Source organism: Brachionichthys hirsutus, chromosome 2, assembly GCF_040956055.1.
Source record: "Brachionichthys hirsutus isolate HB-005 chromosome 2, CSIRO-AGI_Bhir_v1, whole genome shotgun sequence".
Lineage (NCBI taxonomy): Eukaryota > Metazoa > Chordata > Actinopteri > Lophiiformes > Brachionichthyidae > Brachionichthys > Brachionichthys hirsutus.
This window is the reverse complement of record NC_090898.1, coordinates 2,140,079-2,158,386: the sequence shown is the minus strand read 5'-3', so window position 1 is coordinate 2,158,386 and position 18,308 is coordinate 2,140,079. Positions and strand designations below refer to the sequence as shown.

General features: G+C 48.2%; 3 protein-coding genes across 3 annotated transcripts; all 3 read left to right on the top strand.

The window, feature by feature from the left end:
- The first annotated feature begins 1,805 nt into the window (after positions 1-1,805).
- sars1 (seryl-tRNA synthetase 1) lies at positions 1,806-9,255 on the top strand. Its single transcript, XM_068748379.1, has 11 exons — positions 1,806-1,948; positions 3,529-3,599; positions 3,692-3,772; positions 3,884-4,042; positions 4,709-4,852; positions 4,958-5,113; positions 6,271-6,492; positions 6,575-6,704; positions 8,143-8,300; positions 8,435-8,564; positions 8,672-9,255. The coding sequence occupies exons 1-11, from the start codon at positions 1,813-1,815 to the stop codon at positions 8,827-8,829; spliced, it is 1,545 nt and encodes a 514-aa protein (XP_068604480.1). The 5' UTR covers positions 1,806-1,812; the 3' UTR covers positions 8,830-9,255.
- A 1,268-nt stretch (positions 9,256-10,523) lies between these two features.
- LOC137908894 (PTB domain-containing engulfment adapter protein 1-like) lies at positions 10,524-13,844 on the top strand. The gene is made up of 6 exons (XM_068753323.1): positions 10,524-10,659; positions 12,005-12,076; positions 12,688-12,786; positions 12,869-13,006; positions 13,217-13,321; positions 13,470-13,844. Exons 1-6 carry the CDS (start codon positions 10,612-10,614, stop codon positions 13,530-13,532), a joined length of 525 nt encoding a protein of 174 aa, XP_068609424.1. The 5' UTR covers positions 10,524-10,611; the 3' UTR covers positions 13,533-13,844.
- Positions 13,845-13,905: 61 nt separating this feature from the next.
- Positions 13,906-17,845, top strand: LOC137903110 (transmembrane protein 106C-like). The gene is made up of 7 exons (XM_068747242.1): positions 13,906-14,489; positions 15,435-15,498; positions 15,619-15,778; positions 15,938-16,078; positions 16,278-16,327; positions 16,444-16,497; positions 16,942-17,845. The coding sequence occupies exons 1-7, from the start codon at positions 14,282-14,284 to the stop codon at positions 17,108-17,110; spliced, it is 846 nt and encodes a 281-aa protein (XP_068603343.1). The 5' UTR covers positions 13,906-14,281; the 3' UTR covers positions 17,111-17,845.
- Positions 17,846-18,308: the final 463 nt, after the last annotated feature.

The following is an 18,308-nucleotide window of genomic DNA, read 5'->3' as shown; positions in this document are numbered from 1 at the left end:
GAACATCATCTGTTTTCATGAGTGAATTGTCTGAGCTTATTACATCGGTCTCTTCTAGGTCTCCTTCCATTCTGCTAGTTGGTGACTTGAACATTCATGTTGACGCTACACGATGTCCATTTGCTGCCGAGTTCATAAACCTGCTCCCTTCATTGGAATTCTCTCAGTATGTTGATTTCGCCGCTCACGCTAAAGGACTTATCCTGGACCTTGTCTGCTCCGCTGGCATTTCTCAGTCCCATCAACCTACATGACAGGATTTAGGAGTATCAGATCACAAGGCTATTTATTCTTCTTCTAATGCTGCACTGTTTGAACACATTTTTCTCTCTTGTATTTATATTTAATTTATGCAGTTGGAGAACAAAAAAAAAAGTTTTCCCATTGAGAACTCCTGATCTTTCACTCTTTTCCCTCAATGAAATCGATTATTTCACTGTTTCAATCAGTCGTTTTAGCGGCATCAATTAGTAGCAGGTGAAACTTGTACTCACAAGTATATTTCGATTCACTTTCTGAGTAACTGACTCAGTGACTCAAATGACTCGATTCACTTTAGTGAGTGACTCATTTAAACTCGATTCAGTAAAAAGAATCGAGTACCATCACTACACAACACATTCCGCGAGCGCACATAACACGTCATCACTTAAAGCACGTGTGTCAAACTCAAGGCCCGGGGGCACTGGACAGCTCCATAGGTAGTATATATATGTGGAGCTGTCCAGCGCTGATCCTGAAAGTACCGTCTTTTCCGCGGCATTGACTCGGGGAATGTTCTTTATCTTTCCCACTTCGGTTGTTTTTTTTTGGTTTCTGCATGTCCATGACAAGACAAGGTGGTGGCTTTTTGGTTTTGCTTTGATTTTGTATCGATTATCTTTATTCCTGCGTGATGATTGCATTTGAATGGAACTTTTCCACATTATTAGATGTGTTAATTTATTCCCATCACAAACTTTGGTTCGTACTTATGATTTTTCTCATTTACAGTATGGCTTTATCTCTAACAATTTTAAAAAAGTGATATCAAAACTGAATATTTTATTGTTATTACTGTGGCGGCTAAAGAGTTAAATAAAAAGAATAGTTATTTAATAGCATGTTAAGGAGTAGTTACATTTATTTTACATTAAATGACATTACATTTAGTTACATTTTTACTGTGTTACGGTTTACGTTTGGCCTTTGGAGGGCAAACATAATGCTAATGCGGCCCTTGGAGAACATGAGTTTGACACCGCTGCCTTAAAAGAACACCGACACACAATCCCCTCAGGATCATTACAGATCCAGATACACTGAATCATCCGGCCCCACTCAAATCACGCATCTACTACGTCATGTTAATGTCAGCAAATGAATTATTTTACGACAGCTAATTCATATTAGAAAAATTCAATTCTTAGTTATTTAAGATTATTAGCTGACAAAATGTGTTATTCTGTCATACGTTTCAGACACTTGTTCATTGTTTTGAGGAAGTGACTAAGAGCGTTCATATTTAACTAAAATTACATAATATAAAATAATAATAGTAATATGTTATAATAAATATAGGAGTGAGATCGTAAGAAAAACTGTTGATGCTTTAGGTTTCTAGATAAACAACTCCGATCTTTGATCATTTAAATATATTTCAATCAATGTGATCTGAATGAAATCCCTTGTTCAATCGATGTATTTCTGAACGGTGACATTTAATTGATTGTTGGTAAATGGCAGTCTGTTTTCGTGATTGGAGCTGGAGCTGGAGGGGGGGGCGCTGGCTAGCTCGCTGACTGAGTCGCTCTCTGACGCCGGCGTGGAAACATGGTGCTCGACTTGGACCTGTTCAGAACCGACAAAGGCGGCGACCCAGAAATGGTTCGCGAGACTCAGAGGAAGCGGTTCAAAGACGCGACGCTCGTTGACAAGCTGGTCGCCGCGGACACGGCGTGGAGACAATGTAAGCGCGTTTTGTGTTTCTATCAGACCGCTCGCAGCTCCGCTGACGAAAGCTGGGCGGCTAATGCTAAGGTTAGCGTTGCGTCAGTGGAAAGCGGCTAACCCCGACCTCCGTTTAAAATAATATTTTGTTTTTAGTAGACGCAATTTCCGCAACCCATCCGGGGTTTGAGAGTGTTGATACATTTAGGATGTTAAAGCAGCCTTCAGAAATATACATAGAATTAGCCATTTGTTTCCTCCAGCTGTTGGCTACGGCAGTAATGTTCACGGGAATGTTAGCCACGCTGCGGCGGGCCCTTGCGCTGTCTATTCTGCACTTATATGGATTTATTTCTTCTATCGGGTCCGACTCACACGCTGCACTTTACGCGAGTGTTTCTCAGTAACTGAGCTAGAAATGTGTCGCTGGATTTGAATGCGGTTTGGTGATGCGTCCATTGAGCGGACTAGCATGCACGCTTTCTGGCTAATGTCAGCGCTAACATTAGCATGCAAGCTGTCTGGCTAATGTTAGCGCTAACATTAGCATGCAAGCTGTCTGGCTAATGTTAGCGCTAACATTAGCATGCAAGCTGTCTGGCTGATGTTAGCGCTAACATTAGCATTCACGCTGTCTGGCTGTTAGCGCTAATATCAGCATTCACGCTGTCTGGCTGTTAGCGCTAACATCAGCATTCACGCTGTCTGGCTGTTAGCGCTAACATTAGCATGCAAGCTGTCTGGCTGATGTTAGCGCTAACATTAGCATGCAAGCTGTCTGGCTAATGTTAGCGCTAACATTAGCATGCAAGCTGTCGGGCTGATGTTAGCGCTAACATTAGCATGCAAGCTGTCTGGCTGACGTTAGCACTAACATTCTCCAAACGAGACGTTCCCTGAACATGGAAGCTTCACGACGGCTTCGCTTTAGCCACGTGCACGCCAGACTCCAGCGTCACGGACACGTCCTCTGATCATTTCCCGTTTCGCTGCAGCCGCTAATGACGTGAGATCTGACGCAATCTCAGTCAGACCTGTCAAATCCACGCCGCCCTGCGGGCCACTGTCGGTCTGCGGCTCTGCTGCGCCCCTAACGGCGGGTTTAATGTGCGGGTTTAATGTGCGGGGCTGCCGGTGAGAGCAACACCTGCCTTCAGGCAGGAAGGAGGAAACGGCTCGTTGGCCCTCAGAACCGATTTGATGGAGCTGATCCACGTTTCCTCCCATCCCAAACACCAAAGTCTTCCTCTGCTGACAGTAACTCAGCCCAAATGAAGATGTTTGCATCAGAACTGGGGGCTGAGCGTCCTCCGGGAGGCTGCCGGAGCTGGTGTTTGATCCTTTCATTAAAGGGTTAAATCATTCAGACACTGCAGTTTGTGCTGCGTTTCAGAAAATCTGTGTTTTTCTGTTAGTTTAAACATTTCTTATGGATTAATTATTTTAACAGCTGACAAATAGTGTCTGTTTGAAATAAACCTAATCCTCTCCTGCTCGCTTGTTTGAGTCGGTCTTGGTCCTGCTCCTCGCTCACGCACGCACACGCGCACACACACACGCACACACACACACACTCACACTGTGATGTCCCCCTAACAGGCCGCTTCACTGCAGACAATCTGAACAAAGCCAAGAACCTCTGCAGCAAGAGCATCGGGGACAAGATGAAGGTACCCGAGGATCAGAACATGAACCGGCGTCCTGAGGGCGAGCGTCCCGCTCGTCTTCCTCCTCGCGTTAACTCTGACCCTTGTGAATGCAGAGGAAGGAGCCGGTGGGGGGGGACGAGTCCTTGCCCGAAGAGGCACAGAAGCTGGAGTCCCTTTCAGCGGAGACGTTTTCGGTATGACCGGCTGTCCTCTGTTTTTTCTGCGTGTCGTGACTTTACTGACGGATGAGATGAAGCTGAAGGCCCGATGAAGGTTTCTCCTCTTCTGGATCGGCTCCGCTCCAGGCCCTGACCGTCGCCCAAATCAAGAAGCTGAGGCTGTTGGTGGACGCGGCGGCGGAGCGAGGGGACGGCGAGAGGACCAGGCTGGAGGCGGAGCGCTTCGAGTACCTGCGGGAGATCGGCAACCTGCTGCATCCGTCCGTCCCCATCAGCAACGACGAGGTGGGCGGAGCCACGCAGACGCATGGCCTCTCGAGCTCGCCATTCTGTTTCATTTTATTCGTTTTTAACTAGATTTTAAATGTCAAATATTACAATTTAAAGTATTTAAAGATTCACCATCAAGCCATGCTGGTGTCTGTCTTCGTACTGATGATGATGATGATGATGATCATGTTTCTATATCTTTTTGGTTTTACGGTTTGCTCGGATACTTATCTCCTGCCTCTGGCTCCATAGAGGAGCACAAATTGGCGACATTGAACTTTAACTCAGCAAATGCAAAGGAGTAAACAGTAAACAACAACAACACTCTTTCGTTGACACCGTTCAGTTATATTTACTCGCACGCAGGGAGGGGGTCCGAGAGCTTTGTCGTGAGTCGGCCCGTGATAAACTGCCGTGAGTATATTATGCTGCTAAAAGAGTAGAAAGAGACGATGTCCTCTGACTGTGTCCTCTCTGAAGACATCGTGGGTGAGACAGCAGAAACGGTTTGCTCCCCTTGCTGTCTGGTACGTCGTGTAAACAGCTCGTAAACAGACAAACAAACAGCAGATGAGTCAATCTACCCCCCCCCCCCCCCCCCCCCCGTACTCCAGAGAGGAGCCGAGGATCCTGTCCTTTCTAGTCTGATGTCTGATGTCCTCTCCGGTCTCCTTCCGACAGGATGCGGACAACAAGGTGGAGCGAACTTCAGGCGATTGCACCGTCCAGAAGAAGTACTCCCACGTTGACCTCGTGGTCATGGTCGATGGCTTCGATGGGGAGAAGGGGGCCGTTGTGGCCGGGAGCCGAGGTTACTTCCTGAAGGTGATCCTGGCTTTCATCTCCAACGCCGGAGGCAGAGCAGCATTTTCTGTGTCTTTAATTATAAATGGGGAATGAGCTGTAGCATCTTTTTGCTGTCGTCTGCAGGGGGCGCTGGTGTTCCTGGAGCAGGCGCTGATCAATTACGCCATGAGGATTCTCTACAGCAAGAACTACACGATGCTCTACACGCCGTTCTTCATGAGGAAGGAGGTCATGCAGGAGGTCGCCCAGCTCAGCCAGTTTGACGATGAGCTCTACAAGGTCCAGAATGGCTACGTGATCCTGAAGCGTCGCCGTGGATGTGACTGGGGTTAAATGATGGGTCATGTTCTAAAGCTCCAGATGTTTCAGCAAGTCTGGAAACATCTGTCAGGATGTAGTGGCCTCTTGTGGCCAAGTAAAGAACTACAAGAACTAGCTTTCAGCAGTGAACTGATGATGATGATGATGAATATATTAGATCGAATGTTAGTGGAGTACAAGTACAGTCAAACAATAGTATGCATTACAGTACAAGTACAGTCAAACAATAGTATGCATTACAGTACAAGTACAGTCAAACAATAGTATGCATTACAGTACAAGTACAGTCAAACAATAGTATGCATTGCAGTACAAGTACAGTCAAACAATAGTATGCATTACAGTACAAGTACAGTAAAACAATAGTATGCATTACAGTACAAGTACAGTCAAACAATGGTATGCATTACAGTACAAGTACAGTCAAACAATGGTATGCATTACAGTACAAGTACAGAAACAGTAGTATGTAGTACAAGTACAGTCAAGCAATGGTATGTATTACCTTACAAGTACAGTCAAGCAATAGCATGTATTACAGTACGAGTACAGCCAAACAATAGCATGTATTGCGGTACAAGTACAGTCAAGCAATAGCATGTATTGCAGTACAAGTACAGCCAAACATCCTGTCTAAGAGGAGTGTTTATAAAAAGCCCTTGCGGTCTTGTTTCCGTTGGAAGTCCTTCGTACATAAATAATCGACATTTAACAATACCAATAAAATATAAATAAATTACTCCACAGATGCAAAATAACAATAAATTAAAAAGACGCATAATATGCACAACGTAGATGGACAGAAAGGGGGGGGGGGGGGGGGTTGATCCGGAGAGAGTCGTGATGACTATCTCCGTTTCTGCCCCCCTGAAAGGTGTATTTTTAGGGCCGTTTTGAATGGGGCCAAAGAGGAGCATGTTTTGAGGGCAGGAGTCAAACAGTTCCACCCTTGGGGGGCAGTATTATAAAAAGATGATTTACCATCAGATTGCTTAAATTTTCTATCAGAAAATATAGTAGCCCGACGGGATGCTATATTCTACGTGTCTATTGTTGTTTGATGCGAAATGAAACGCCCTGAAAATGTCTCGTCCGTCCATTGCTCCTCCTGGTAGGTCATCGGAAAGGGAAGCGAGAAGTCAGACGACAACTCCATCGATGAGAAGTACCTGATCGCCACCTCCGAGCAGCCAATCGCTGCCTTCCTGAGAGACGAGTGGCTCAAGCCTGAGGACCTGCCGATCCGCTACGCCGGCATCTCCACCTGCTTCAGACAGGAAGTGGGCTCCCATGGCCGGGACACCCGCGGCATCTTCAGGGTGCACCAGTTTGAGAAGGTCGGCTGCAGGACTGAAGCCTTTGTGCTATTTATGAGTGTTTCGCGTTCTTGTAAAAGCGATGCTTTCTCTCCTCCCCCAGATTGAGCAGTTTGTTTATTCCTCCCCACATGATGGCAAATCGTGGGAGATGTTTGATGAGATGATCGGGACGGCGGAAGAATTCTACAAATCGCTAAATATTCCTTATCGCATCGTCAACATCGTCTCCGGTAGGTCCGGCCCCCCCTCACTGTCACAAACGTCCATCCGCTCTCCTCACGACGACCTTTCTGGCTTTCCATTACCTAAAAAGTGCCTGGAACTGCCTTTCTGGTTCCGAGCAGGCACGAAGGGTGCGTTCCCACTGCGCAGTTTGCTCCCTTTTAAACGGACCAGAGTTCCTTTCCTTGGATAATCCGCTCCATTTGGGCCAGTGAGAACGCGCCTCCGGACTCTGGAGAGGATCAAAAAAGTCCGCCTGAAAAGGAGGGTCTCGGTCCCTTTCGGCAGAGCAAAGGACGGAGCAACGTACGTAGTGACGCTACGCGGTGCGTCTCTGGAAGAGGAAGTACAGCGAGTACTCCCAGCTGCTCCAAAAAAAATAAAATATGCACTGCTGTGTAGATTTCATTAACTAAATATGCGTTATAATACTGTAATATTTTTTTCAGAACCAGCTACGTACGGATCCTACGCCACGGCGTTTTAACAGTCCAGCGCGGAGCGGAGAATCAGCTGATCAGCAGCGATAGTTTTTCATTCCGTTGTTCTGAACTGATCCGGAGACTTTACGGATCCACAGCGACTTTGTGTTTGTTAAAAACGACTAGCGTTGTGTAACATTTATGATTTGGGCCAGAACTAAATGAGATTCCCTCCTTGAATGAGCAGCAGCCGTTAACTGCGGACTCAAAAAAAAAACATGGGAGAGGGCGGGACTTCCCCTTCTACTTTGTCCAATCGACGAGCGCCCTTTTCAGCCACGCGACGTTGCTCCGAAAGTTTGTTCCGTGAAGAAATCACAGTGTGAACGCAGACCTTTCAGCGAATTATAAACGCAGGAATTTGCTCCCAAAAGGAACCGAGTCCTCTTGGTACAGTGGGAACGCACCCTAAGGGTCATATGAAACGCTCCAGACGTATCCAGCACGGCTCAAGGCTACTTCGGCGACTTGCATTTTTTTTATTGTGCCCACTTCAAGGAGAAGTTCCTGTCAGTAACAGCTGATGATTAAAGAGCTGCGTGTCTCTCTAAAACTCTGTCACAGCAGTTCCACGCGGCGCCCACCAGCCTGGAGCCGGTGCTGGAACGGGCCCGGCGTTGAGTCGTGTCGGTCCGATGGGGGGGGGGGGGGGGGTAGCTGTGGACCCAGCACATGTTGACGCTTCCAAATACAGATTTTAATCTTCCACACCTGGATGCTGGAGATCTGGAGTCGCATGTCTTTTGTCCCAGTGTTGATAAAGACCCTGTTCAGAAAGTGAAGAGGATCTGGAAGTAACGCTCTCACCCAATGCCCTCTTCCTTTGCCTGATGGCCACCCCGACACACTGAAATAGACATTGTGGCTTCAGGGTCAGTTGATTTACACCGCTTTAAACGAGGGACTTTATCGGTAATTGTGACGCAGACCTGACGGACCTAATCTAGCCGCTCTATCCTCCTAGGTGCTCTAAATCATGCGGCCAGTAAGAAGCTGGATCTGGAGGCCTGGTTTCCTGGTTCTGGTGCCTTCAGGGAGCTGGTCTCCTGCTCAAACTGCACTGACTACCAGGCCAGACGACTCCGCATCCGCTACGGACAGACTAAAAAGATGATGGACAAGGTGAGCGCGCTTGCATCCCGGCAAGGGTCCGTCTGTCTGTCTGTCTGTCTGTCTGTCTGTCTCGAGGTGACCAACCTTTGCAAAGCGTCATTTTTAATCGCTGCTGTAACAAGCCGCCTCTCTGCGCCATGCAGGCGGAGTTCGTGCACATGTTGAACGCAACCATGTGCGCCACCACGCGTGTGCTGTGTGCCATCCTGGAGAATTACCAGACTGAGGAAGGAGTCGTTATTCCAGAGAAGCTCCGGGAGTTCATGCCTCCCGGTAAGGATGCTGACGCCGAGCAGGGAAAGAGATGAATGGAGACTCGGCTCAGAGTTTCCTTTAGTTTCATTGTTGTGAATTCATCCATCCATTTTTTTCCTCTCCAGGTTTGACAGAGATGATTAAGTTTGTGAAGCCGGCTCCTATTGATCAGGAGCAGTCCAAGAAAACAAAGAAGCAGCAGTCGGGAGGGAAGAAGAGGCAGCAGGAGGGAGATCAGCATCTGCCCAACGCCATGGAGAGCATGTCGGTCGACGACTCGTAGACGCCGGCGCCGCTCAGAGACCGATGGAACGGGACCGCCTGCTGAATGATCAGGGGTCGGGTTTGCTTTAAATCTGGGGAGGAACGAAACGTTTGAAATTGGCACTCTGCTTCGGTCTCTGGAGGGATGGAGCTACTCGGCTCAGATGTTCCTCTCCTTTTATTCAGGCACATTAAAAAGGGGTCTGTGGGGGGGTACAGACCGCAGCGCAGACAGCTGCCGCGGTGAAAGTGTGTTTCTGTTTGTGGTCGAGGAAATAAAGAGTTGAGACCAAAACCGTGCAGCTCCAGAACGTCTGACAGGGTTCAAATGTTCTTCATCATCGATGTCGGGCACAAGGCTGGTTACCATGACGCTCACGCAGACAGCTAGTATGCAGATATATATGAATGAGCATGGACGATATTAAAGGTTACTGGTGTGCAAGTTCTGGTGTTTGAGGTTTTGTATATGAAAAGGCTGCGAGTCACCAAGTTTACAATTAAATTCTGTTTGTCAAACAGATGAATTGACTTTTGGTTCGAACATCTTGCAGGCAGAACGTCGGGGTCTCGGTGGGAACTCGCCATAACCGAGTTCCTGTTGAACAATTCTGAGACGTTTCAGTTAAATTACTTCTCAAAGTGTTGGAACCACTAATAATCAGATGCACCTGCGAGCAAAGGGCCTCCTGAGAAGCTGCTATTTAAACGTCTATTCAGTAAATTCTCTCTTGAGGACGTTCCAGCCGTATCGAACGCTGTCATGAAATACTCAGAAGGAAGGAAATAATAATCACCTCGAGTGAAGGTGTCGGAGAAAATAATGCGACCCTTGATTTAATTTGTCGATCTCCTGCTCCATAAAGCAGTCTCGAGATTGACCGGTAAATGGAGAGCCTCGCCTTTCGGCTCAGCTTCCTCGTCACCATGACGGTGAAGAGAGCGCAGACTCAGGGACGCACGCGCACATGCACGCACATCTTATGCACATTTGCCCGCTGTGACGTCACAGTGGGAGCGATTTCTTCCAGACGTGTTTCAGGTTACAGAACTACGAAGGATTGACTGGACGGTTTATCTTTGCTATTTTTGGGGTTGATAAGGACCCAAAATCACCATAATAGTGTAGAAACGTGAGTTTATGAGTTTTTCATAATATGTCCCCTTTAACTTGTGGAAAAAGGGTATAATATGTGACCTTTAATACGTCGTTTAATCTTTACACTGCGTGTGCGTGGATGTGATCGTTCCTTTGTTCGGCGTGTCACCGCAGGCTCTAGTTTAGCAGCGTTGTTAGTTTATTAGGGAAGTAAGTGTTGGCACTCTGGGCTTGAGTATATTGTGAATTGGTACGCGTTATGAAAAAGGTTGCCGACCCCTGCCCTTTAGCATCGCGCTGTAGTTTTCATTTTATTATTTGTCATAAAGAAAAATTCCTAGTTTGATAATGGCAAATAAATCGATTCTGATTCTGATTGAAATTCTAATCTCATTTTTCAAAAAAATATTATCCACTAAAGGGTCACTATGTATTTTTTGTTTGATCTCTGTTGATCAGATGTTCTGATAACACTTCCAGGCACACGTAACCAATCAAACACCATAAAGGAGCCACAGTTACTCATTTACTCCACGAGACTTTACACCGACCTGCAACGAGGAGCAGCTTCGCTCGGGTCGAAGCACATTTACCAAAGGTAAAATGAATTTACGGTTTCTTTTAGGATCAATGTTGTTTATACACTTAAATCTCATGTTGATGTGAGCCTGCAGGGTTTGTCTCGGCGCTGGACGCGTTAAAATGAGCGACACTTCAGGGGACGATAATGAGATCTCCTTTACAGTGAAGGTAAACGCTGATACCTAAAAGTCTCATTCTGAATGTGGAGAATAAAGCATATGATGAGAAGTCTGTGGTTTAGCAACAGTGTGAGCAGAGCCGGCCCTAGCCATTTTGGTGCCCTAGGCGAGATTATGATTTTGCGCCCCCCCCCCCCCCCCATACACGGAAAACATTATATATATAAACTAGAAAACGACAATCAGAGATTGCAGACCCCGCCTCCAATAGACTATTGGATCTTGTGAGACAGTAAACAGGGCTTCCGGATCAGAGGGGCCAAACCTGCTCTAGCTTGCTGCTCCGGAACGTACTACAAGACTCCTTCTGGACTCTTTTTCCCATCATGCCATTCGTGTCCCTCCGTCTTAAAGTGGCAGTTTTCAGCAGAGGCACAATTCCAGATGTAAAAATAATTCTAGAATCTGGATCCAGATCCGGATCAACACCATTCTCGGGGAGGACCGAGCCACGGACAGAACCTTGCTTGTGTAAAAATTTCAAGTCATCATTCTCGATGACTTAACATTGCAGTCAATTGGAGCTTCAAAATTTGTTCTTCAATATCTCGGTTGATTATTGACCAATGTTTATGGGATTTGAGACAATCATGTAGGGCGGGGACTTCTATCTCACCACTGAATTTCATCAGATTGGCTCCTGATTGCGGATATTATTGAGATTGAACATGGATCAGAGGTGGAGAGCGGAGACGGGAGCCAGGACGCATGCACCAGCTGTAAAATCTCGAGCGCCACACCTCAGACTATACTAATAAGAAAGAGAAGAAGAAGTGGAACAAGAAATTGTTCCCTTTTTCTAAATAGATAAACAAAAAGCAACCATTCGTCTCCAAGTGCCGCAAGCTAGAGCAGGTTTGGCCCCTCTGATCCGGAAGCCCTGTTTACTGTCTCACAAGATCCAATAGTCTATTGGAGGCGGGGTCTGCAATCTCTGATTGTCGTTTTCTAGTTTTTTCTGTATTTGTTTGTTTTTTATTTTCAAGGCAGAGCATGAGGAAAGGGCGCCCGTCGGGGCTATAAATTATAACTATTATTAGTTTATTATTTTCATATATATATAAAATAAATAAATAAATAAAACGGTTTTTTTTTTTGAGGCTTGGAGTGACGCCCCCTCCAGCAGGTGGCGCCCTAGGCGACCGCCTCGCTCGCCTATGCCTAGAGTGTGAGGCTCGGCTCGGTCTAACATGTCAAAGCCTGCTTGTATCTAAATAACTGAAGGCCACCAGGCCATTGTCGACGACAACAAGGATCATCATTCTGTGAATTCCTGCACGATGAAACGAGCTGTTCAACCTTTGCTTTGTTTCATCTCTCTCACCGGCCTCCAGTTTCTGGGCAGAGTTGAGGTGGTGCGTCCTGATGGCCTGCAGGTCCTGCAGGAGGCGAGTCAGAGTCTGAAGGTCAGTAATTACTGACCTTCAGTCACGGTCCCTCCCACTTTAAAAGGGAGCAGTCGGATTACGGTTATGTGGACGTTCATGTAACTCTCCCAACATGGCAGCTGAAGCCGGTTGATTGGCTTGATTCTGTGTTTGAGTGGGAAGTCCAGTTTGGACCCAGGGTGCTGGTGATTTGCCGCACGCCATGACCGCCCAGTGAGAGCTGGGACTGTAGGTTAAACTGCCAGGAAGGGCTTTTTTTGTATGACGTCCACTTTTGGAAGTGCAATTACTCACATATTGACAATTTCGTCATTAACAAATATCAACCCCGTGCTGGCGAAAGTTAATCAAGTGAAGTTTCATCGTTCACGAAACATTTCTGGAGGTTTTCAGCCAAACATTGCTGCAGCAGCATTCCCAGAACAACTGAAGAAGATGTTTTAAAAAAAGGCAGGAAGTTAATCGAAGGAACATCCTTTAGATACAAATATGGTGGAATATCAGAGTTAAAGACAGTACTTACAGCATTTCTAGGATGAACTGTTCTTTTTAGTCCTACAAGACAAACTGTAGATGAACTTAATAGCACATAATAGCATGGCGTGCCTTCATTCTCCTCTCGACCCCAGACACCAGATCCATACTCCACTGACAAGGCAGCAAAGAAGAGTAAAGTCCACCTCTTTGTCTCGCTGAGTGGGGTAGATATTCTGGAGAACAAAACAAAGGTGCGTTGCAAAACAGGAACGGACTCGTTGCACTCGGTCTCGTCTTTGGCTGTGACTAATCCCTGGTCTCTCCGATCTGCAGTTCTTGTTGTACACTTGTCCTCTGTCCACCATCTCTTTCTGCGCCGTCTTGCCGTCCTCGCCCAAAGTCTTTGGCTATGTGGTGAGACACCCTGCTGCAGATACGTACCACTGTTATCTGTTCCAGAGCAAGACGTTTGTGAGTACCCTGCTCCACGCTGCCGTCCAATCACCAGAGATAATGCCATTGTTTTCATTGGAGATAGTTTGTCTGCTCTGTGTTGCGCAAAAACGACTTCATCGATTTTCAATTGCATTTGTTCAACCACCACCAATGCGTATCTGCAACAATCTATGTTATCGTTTAAATGTTTTAAATTGCGTACTGAACTTTCTGAACGTCCTCCAGTCCCACGTCCTGGTGTCAATTATCGGGGACGCCTTCCGAGCTTCTCAGAAGGAGGACAGGGTTGCAGGAGGACGAGATCTGATCGTGGAGGCTCTCAGACATAAGGTGACTTCACCGCTCTCTTGTCATTTATTAGGCCAAAAGGCTCTGACATAATTGAAATGTTTTTTATTTTTGTAATTTTTTTGTTTATGTTCACTATTGCATTTTTAAACTGTGCTGCCCATCGTTCCAATTCTTTTCTTGCTATCAGAATAAAATACTGCAGAGAGAAAACGCTGAGCTGAAGAGGAGGCTTGCAGAGCTGACGAACTGACCGACAATACAGCAGCAGCAGTGGGTTGGGAACCGGGGGGGGGGGGTCACCGGTTCAAGTCCCAGCCCAGACAAAATATGCCGACGTGCCCTTGAGCTGCTCCCAGTGCGCCGATCATGGCGGCACCTTCACCCTATGCCCTCCTCGCATGCGGTGGGGCTCCCGTACATACGGATCATGTCCGTGATTGTACTCGGGTGTAAATGACATTTTGTTTAAAATTCAATGACAAAAGCATAAAGCTTTCTTCTACATTGACAGCTGTCATATTCCTTCTTGTTGTTTTCATGGCTGATGAAAACCGAGAAACATCCGAATAATAAACAGAACGTTCATGCCTGTTCGCACATCTTTTATTTATTAAACACTCAGCTGTAAAATAACTTGAACTTCATTAATCGGTGTAATAGCTTGTTGGAGAATGTCCCCTGATGCACCTGAAGGCACCACACGTGAACGCAGCATTTTGCAGAGACTCAATCAGCGTGACTTGCCTCCTTTGAAGGCGAGTAAAGACTCTTAAAGTAAGCTAACTAGCATTAGGCTAACTGGCATTAACGTGAGTTAGCTGAAGCTGTAGCGCGCCTCCGCTAGCATCAACAGGCTAGCAGCTAGCTAGCTGCGTCAGCAGCTTTCAGACGATGACCTGATCGTCACCGGACCGTCTCTGCGCGCCGCAGTTGTCTCCGTGTCGGACGCGCAGCCGTCGGGTCGGCGTGGACCTCCGTGTTGACCGTCGTGGAGCCGCCATGGGCGCGCGGTGGTCACGCAGCCGCCCGCTCGCCTCCGCGGAGAGGCGCAGCCGTGGACGGCGTGGGGAGGACGGGGACAGCGACAATGAGTCCCTGGACGGGCTCGGCAGGCGGGAGGACATCGCCCAGTTCCCCTACGTGGAGTTCACCGGCAAGGACAGCATCACGTGTCCGACGTGTCGGGGGACAGGACGGATGCCCTCAGGTGAGAGGACCCGGTTCGGACCCGGTTCGGACAGACGTCTGATCTGGATCTGGAGGTCTGATGACGTCAGAATGTTTGTTTTTAGCATCACTCGCACAAATCTCCTAAAACCTGCTCGATGCGGGACGGAAGTGGATTTCTGCGGTTCCAGTCCGTTAAAGCAGGGGTCCCCAACCACCGGGCCGCGGCCCGGTACCGGTCCGCGAGGCTTTGTTACCGGGCCGCACAGAAAGAACAACTCATTTATACAATTTCTGTTGTATCGATTGTTAGCGTCTAAAAAGGTGTTTTATTTTGAAAAACGACCGGATTTTCTCCAATTTAACATTCGCATGTGAATTTCCTTGGTCACGTGATACGTTACTAAAAAAAACCCAGCCGTAAACTAACGAAAATTAATAATAAAAAAACAAAACAAACGAGATTCTGTGATAAGGGGAAAAGTCCAGGAGAGGAGGACGGAGAGGAGCCGACGACCTCCGACCTCCAAAAAAAAGAACTTTAACAGACAAATCAGGAGTCAGACTTGAAACTCGGGTTCATCTCCAGCTGCCTGGCTTCATTAACGAGGCAGTGAAGGGTTCAAACCTGCTTCATCATATAGAGACCAAGAACCCGAAGTAAAAGACAAGAATGTGGAATTATAGAGTTACTGAAGCTGCATAATATGACGTTTATTGGTAAGATCAGATTCTTTTCCCCCGGCATGAGCCCGGTCCGTGGGGAGGACGCGTGTCGGGGGACCGCCGGGTTAGAGCTCAGGGGGAGACGAGGACACCGAGGTCTGGACGTCGTCCCTGAGGCGATACGGGAAACGGCTGATCTCGTCGTTTGCTCGCGTTTTAATTTGGAGACGAGCAGTTGGCGGTTTAAGAGCCTTCGCCTCGTGTCCAAAATCGATGTTGCTCGGGCCGGTCACGTGACCTGTGACTCGCTCTCCGGCAGATCGCGTGAACGAACTGGTTGCATTGATCCCGTACAGCGACCAGCGGCTGCGTCCCCAGAGAACGTGAGTAACCTCGGCGCGCCGCCGCCGCCAAAAACAATCTGAAGCCGCTTCCGTGTTCTCGTCTGTAAAAACGATTCGACCGCCGTCGGTCGGCGTGTCGGCTGCGTTCCTGTGCTGCAGGAAGCTCTACGTGTTCCTGTCGGTGGGACTCTGCCTCTTCGCCTCGGCGCTGGTGGTCTTCTTCCTCTTCCCTCGCTCGGTGGTCGTCGTGGACGACGGGATCCACTCGGTGGTCGTGCGCTTTGACCCCGCCAACACGAAGGTCCTCATGAACATGACGGTAGGCTTTCAGCAAAAGGCGAGCGTCTTCTGAGGGTGAGCCCAGATGAACTGATTTCAGCGCCCCCCGGGGGAAGCTTCTCTTGGTGGTGGAACTCCTAACCCGAGCGTTGCCCAACGGCGTGCCGCCCTCGCCGCCGCTCTGCTTCACTTCCCTCAGAGCACGCTGAACCTCACCAACCGGAACTTCTTCTCGGTGCTGGTGCAGAGCGTGAGCTGCCAGGTCCTCTACATGAAGACGGTGATCGGGACGCAGCAGCTGACCTACGCCACCACCATCCAGCCGCTGAGCCAGAGCCAGGTCAAAGGGCAAACGCACGCGGGAAGCGCTGCGTGTGGCGCTGCGAGGGTTAATGCTAGAAGATGTTACCGCAGGAAACGCTGAAGGGGCGTCAAACCTGCTGATCGGGCCGCACGCGCGCACACATACGCGCACATGCACACATACGCACACACGTCGTGTGAGAGTGACCCCTCTGTTTGTCCCGTCTCTGCTGCAGGTGAGCTACACCGTCAGCGTGGAGATCGGGAGCAGCACGCCCAACGTCTAGTGAGTCCCCCCGAGCCCCGCCCCCCCCCCCCCCGAGCTCCGCCCCCCCCCCCCCGAGCTCCGCCCTGCAGGAAGACTGTTTAACCAACTGATTGGCTTTGCCTGCTGTCTTTCAGCGCCTTCTGCACCATGCCCAGCATTAAGGTCCACAACGTCGTGGTGTTCATGCAGTGAGTTCCTCTGTGCTTTCCCAGCATGCCTTTCTGTGTGAGCGGCTCACGAGCGTCCTTATAAAGCGGAACACGGCTAGAAACGCCTTTTGCTGCAGCGAAGACGACGTTTCTGGAGACCTTTTGTGTCGTAAGAATAAATAAATCCGTTTAAAGGAAGTTAGCGTTGAAAGTAGAGCGGCTCTCGGTCGGCGCATGAAGACGTTTCCGCTTTTAATTCCTGTGTGTGTGTGTGTGTGTGTGTGTGTGTGTGTGTGTGTGTGTGTGTGTGTGTCCCGGTCGTGATGCAGTACCTGCTGCTGGAACAGAAATGTATTGTCATGACTTTATTTAATTTAAACCAAAGTGACGCCGCTCTTCTGTCGGCTTCCTCTGCTCTTTACTCAACCCTACGTATTCTCCCATCATGCATTGGTGTCGTCTCTTCCGTCCCTCTGCTTTCAGGACCTCGGTGAAAACCTCCTACATGGTGCGAACGTCCCAGAACAGCCTGGAGGCCTACCGCTACATCGACTGTGGATCCAACGGCACCCACCGTCACGCAGCCGGGCGGCGCCAGAACTTCTCCCCTGCGTACGGCCCAGCCTCCCCCCTCCCCGCCCCTCCGCTGTGATTGGACGGCCGTCCCTTTAGTGGAGCGAATGGGTCGCACGTCCCTGCTGGGAGCGTCCATGTGGGACTGCTGAGGACTGCAACAGAATGCTGAACTGGTTTCACGGTGGAACGTGATGGAACTTGTTGAATATTCTGATGTTTGCTTGTTTCTGAAGTTGAATTTACAGATTTTCTAACCAAATGATTACACCTCTGAGCGCAATGATTGAACCCTCGGGTTGAAGGTCCATCGTGTCCCAGAGGGACAATGTCCCCCGGTCAGTTTCTCAGCTTTCAGCTCCTGTATTAATGCGACTAAATCACTGACCCAGAGGACGTTCATGGGAATGGAGCGTTTGACACGGGGATAATGAAATGACTTTTCCTCTGGATCTGCGTTATTGATGAGTCATCGTGTTGACATGACTTCAGTGTCAAGGGAAGATTATATTTCTGAAATCTTGGACTGAAAGATAAAAGGGGCTTTAAAATGTATATACATTTTGGGAATAAATATGAATAAATTTAAATCAAGATGTTTTCAGTTTGACTAATGATATGAATGAATAATTGCAAGTAGGGTTTAAGAGAATTATACACTGTAGTATCAATGTATTTGGTTATACCTCATCTTGAATTGGTACTTTATTTAACCTTAAACTCTGATTTTATTGATTTGTTGTTTGCTTTCCTTGTTCAAAGTTTTTCATAAAGGTCTCACAAACACAAACAGAAAACCGTTATGACCGCCTGGTTCCTGTGGTGCAGGTCCCTGAAGCAGCCCGGACTCCGGCAGACGTTGGTAGGACATCCTTGGAGATCTGCAACAAGGCTGGTTTGTGCAGCACACAGATGATTGATTGAGCTCTAATCGGGGGGAATTTGGAGTCCAGATCAAACACTTTCAACGAATCACGTTCCTCAATCCACACCAGAAGCATTTCCCTTTGTGGCGGGACGCATTAGCCTGCTGCCATTAGGGAATACTGCTTCCGTGGAAGTGGTCCGAAATAACTCAGAAGCAGGCGGGACATGTCAAAGAAAGATCCACGTGGGTGGCAGGACCCAAGACGTAACGGAACGGTGCCCAAAGCGTCTCACTGCCTTCTGGAACGAATCATGCCATGTGTCCCGCGTGAAGGACGTGCAGCAGCTGATATGAAAGAATCGAGACTCATCGGTCCAGGCCACCTCCCATTGCTCTGGTCCAGTTCTGG

Bases quoted from the DNA above. Each gene is read 5' to 3' on its own strand.
- sars1 (XM_068748379.1), top strand. From the start codon at position 1,813: ATGGTGCTCGACTTGGACCTGTTCAGAACCGACAAAGGCGGCGACCCA. The intron at 1,949-3,528 runs GTAAGCGCGTTT...TCCCCCTAACAG, and splicing joins GGACACGGCGTGGAGACAAT to GCCGCTTCACTGCAGACAAT. The intron at 4,853-4,957 runs GTGATCCTGGCT...TGTCGTCTGCAG, and splicing joins GCCGAGGTTACTTCCTGAAG to GGGGCGCTGGTGTTCCTGGA.
- LOC137903110 (XM_068747242.1), top strand. From the start codon at position 14,282: ATGGGCGCGCGGTGGTCACGCAGCCGCCCGCTCGCCTCCGCGGAGAGG. The intron at 14,490-15,434 runs GTGAGAGGACCC...GCTCTCCGGCAG, and splicing joins GACAGGACGGATGCCCTCAG to ATCGCGTGAACGAACTGGTT. The intron at 16,079-16,277 runs GTCAAAGGGCAA...TCTCTGCTGCAG, and splicing joins AGCCGCTGAGCCAGAGCCAG to GTGAGCTACACCGTCAGCGT.
- LOC137908894 (XM_068753323.1), top strand. From the start codon at position 10,612: ATGAGCGACACTTCAGGGGACGATAATGAGATCTCCTTTACAGTGAAG. The intron at 12,077-12,687 runs GTCAGTAATTAC...TCTCGACCCCAG, and splicing joins AGGCGAGTCAGAGTCTGAAG to ACACCAGATCCATACTCCAC. The intron at 13,322-13,469 runs GTGACTTCACCG...TCTTGCTATCAG, and splicing joins TGGAGGCTCTCAGACATAAG to AATAAAATACTGCAGAGAGA.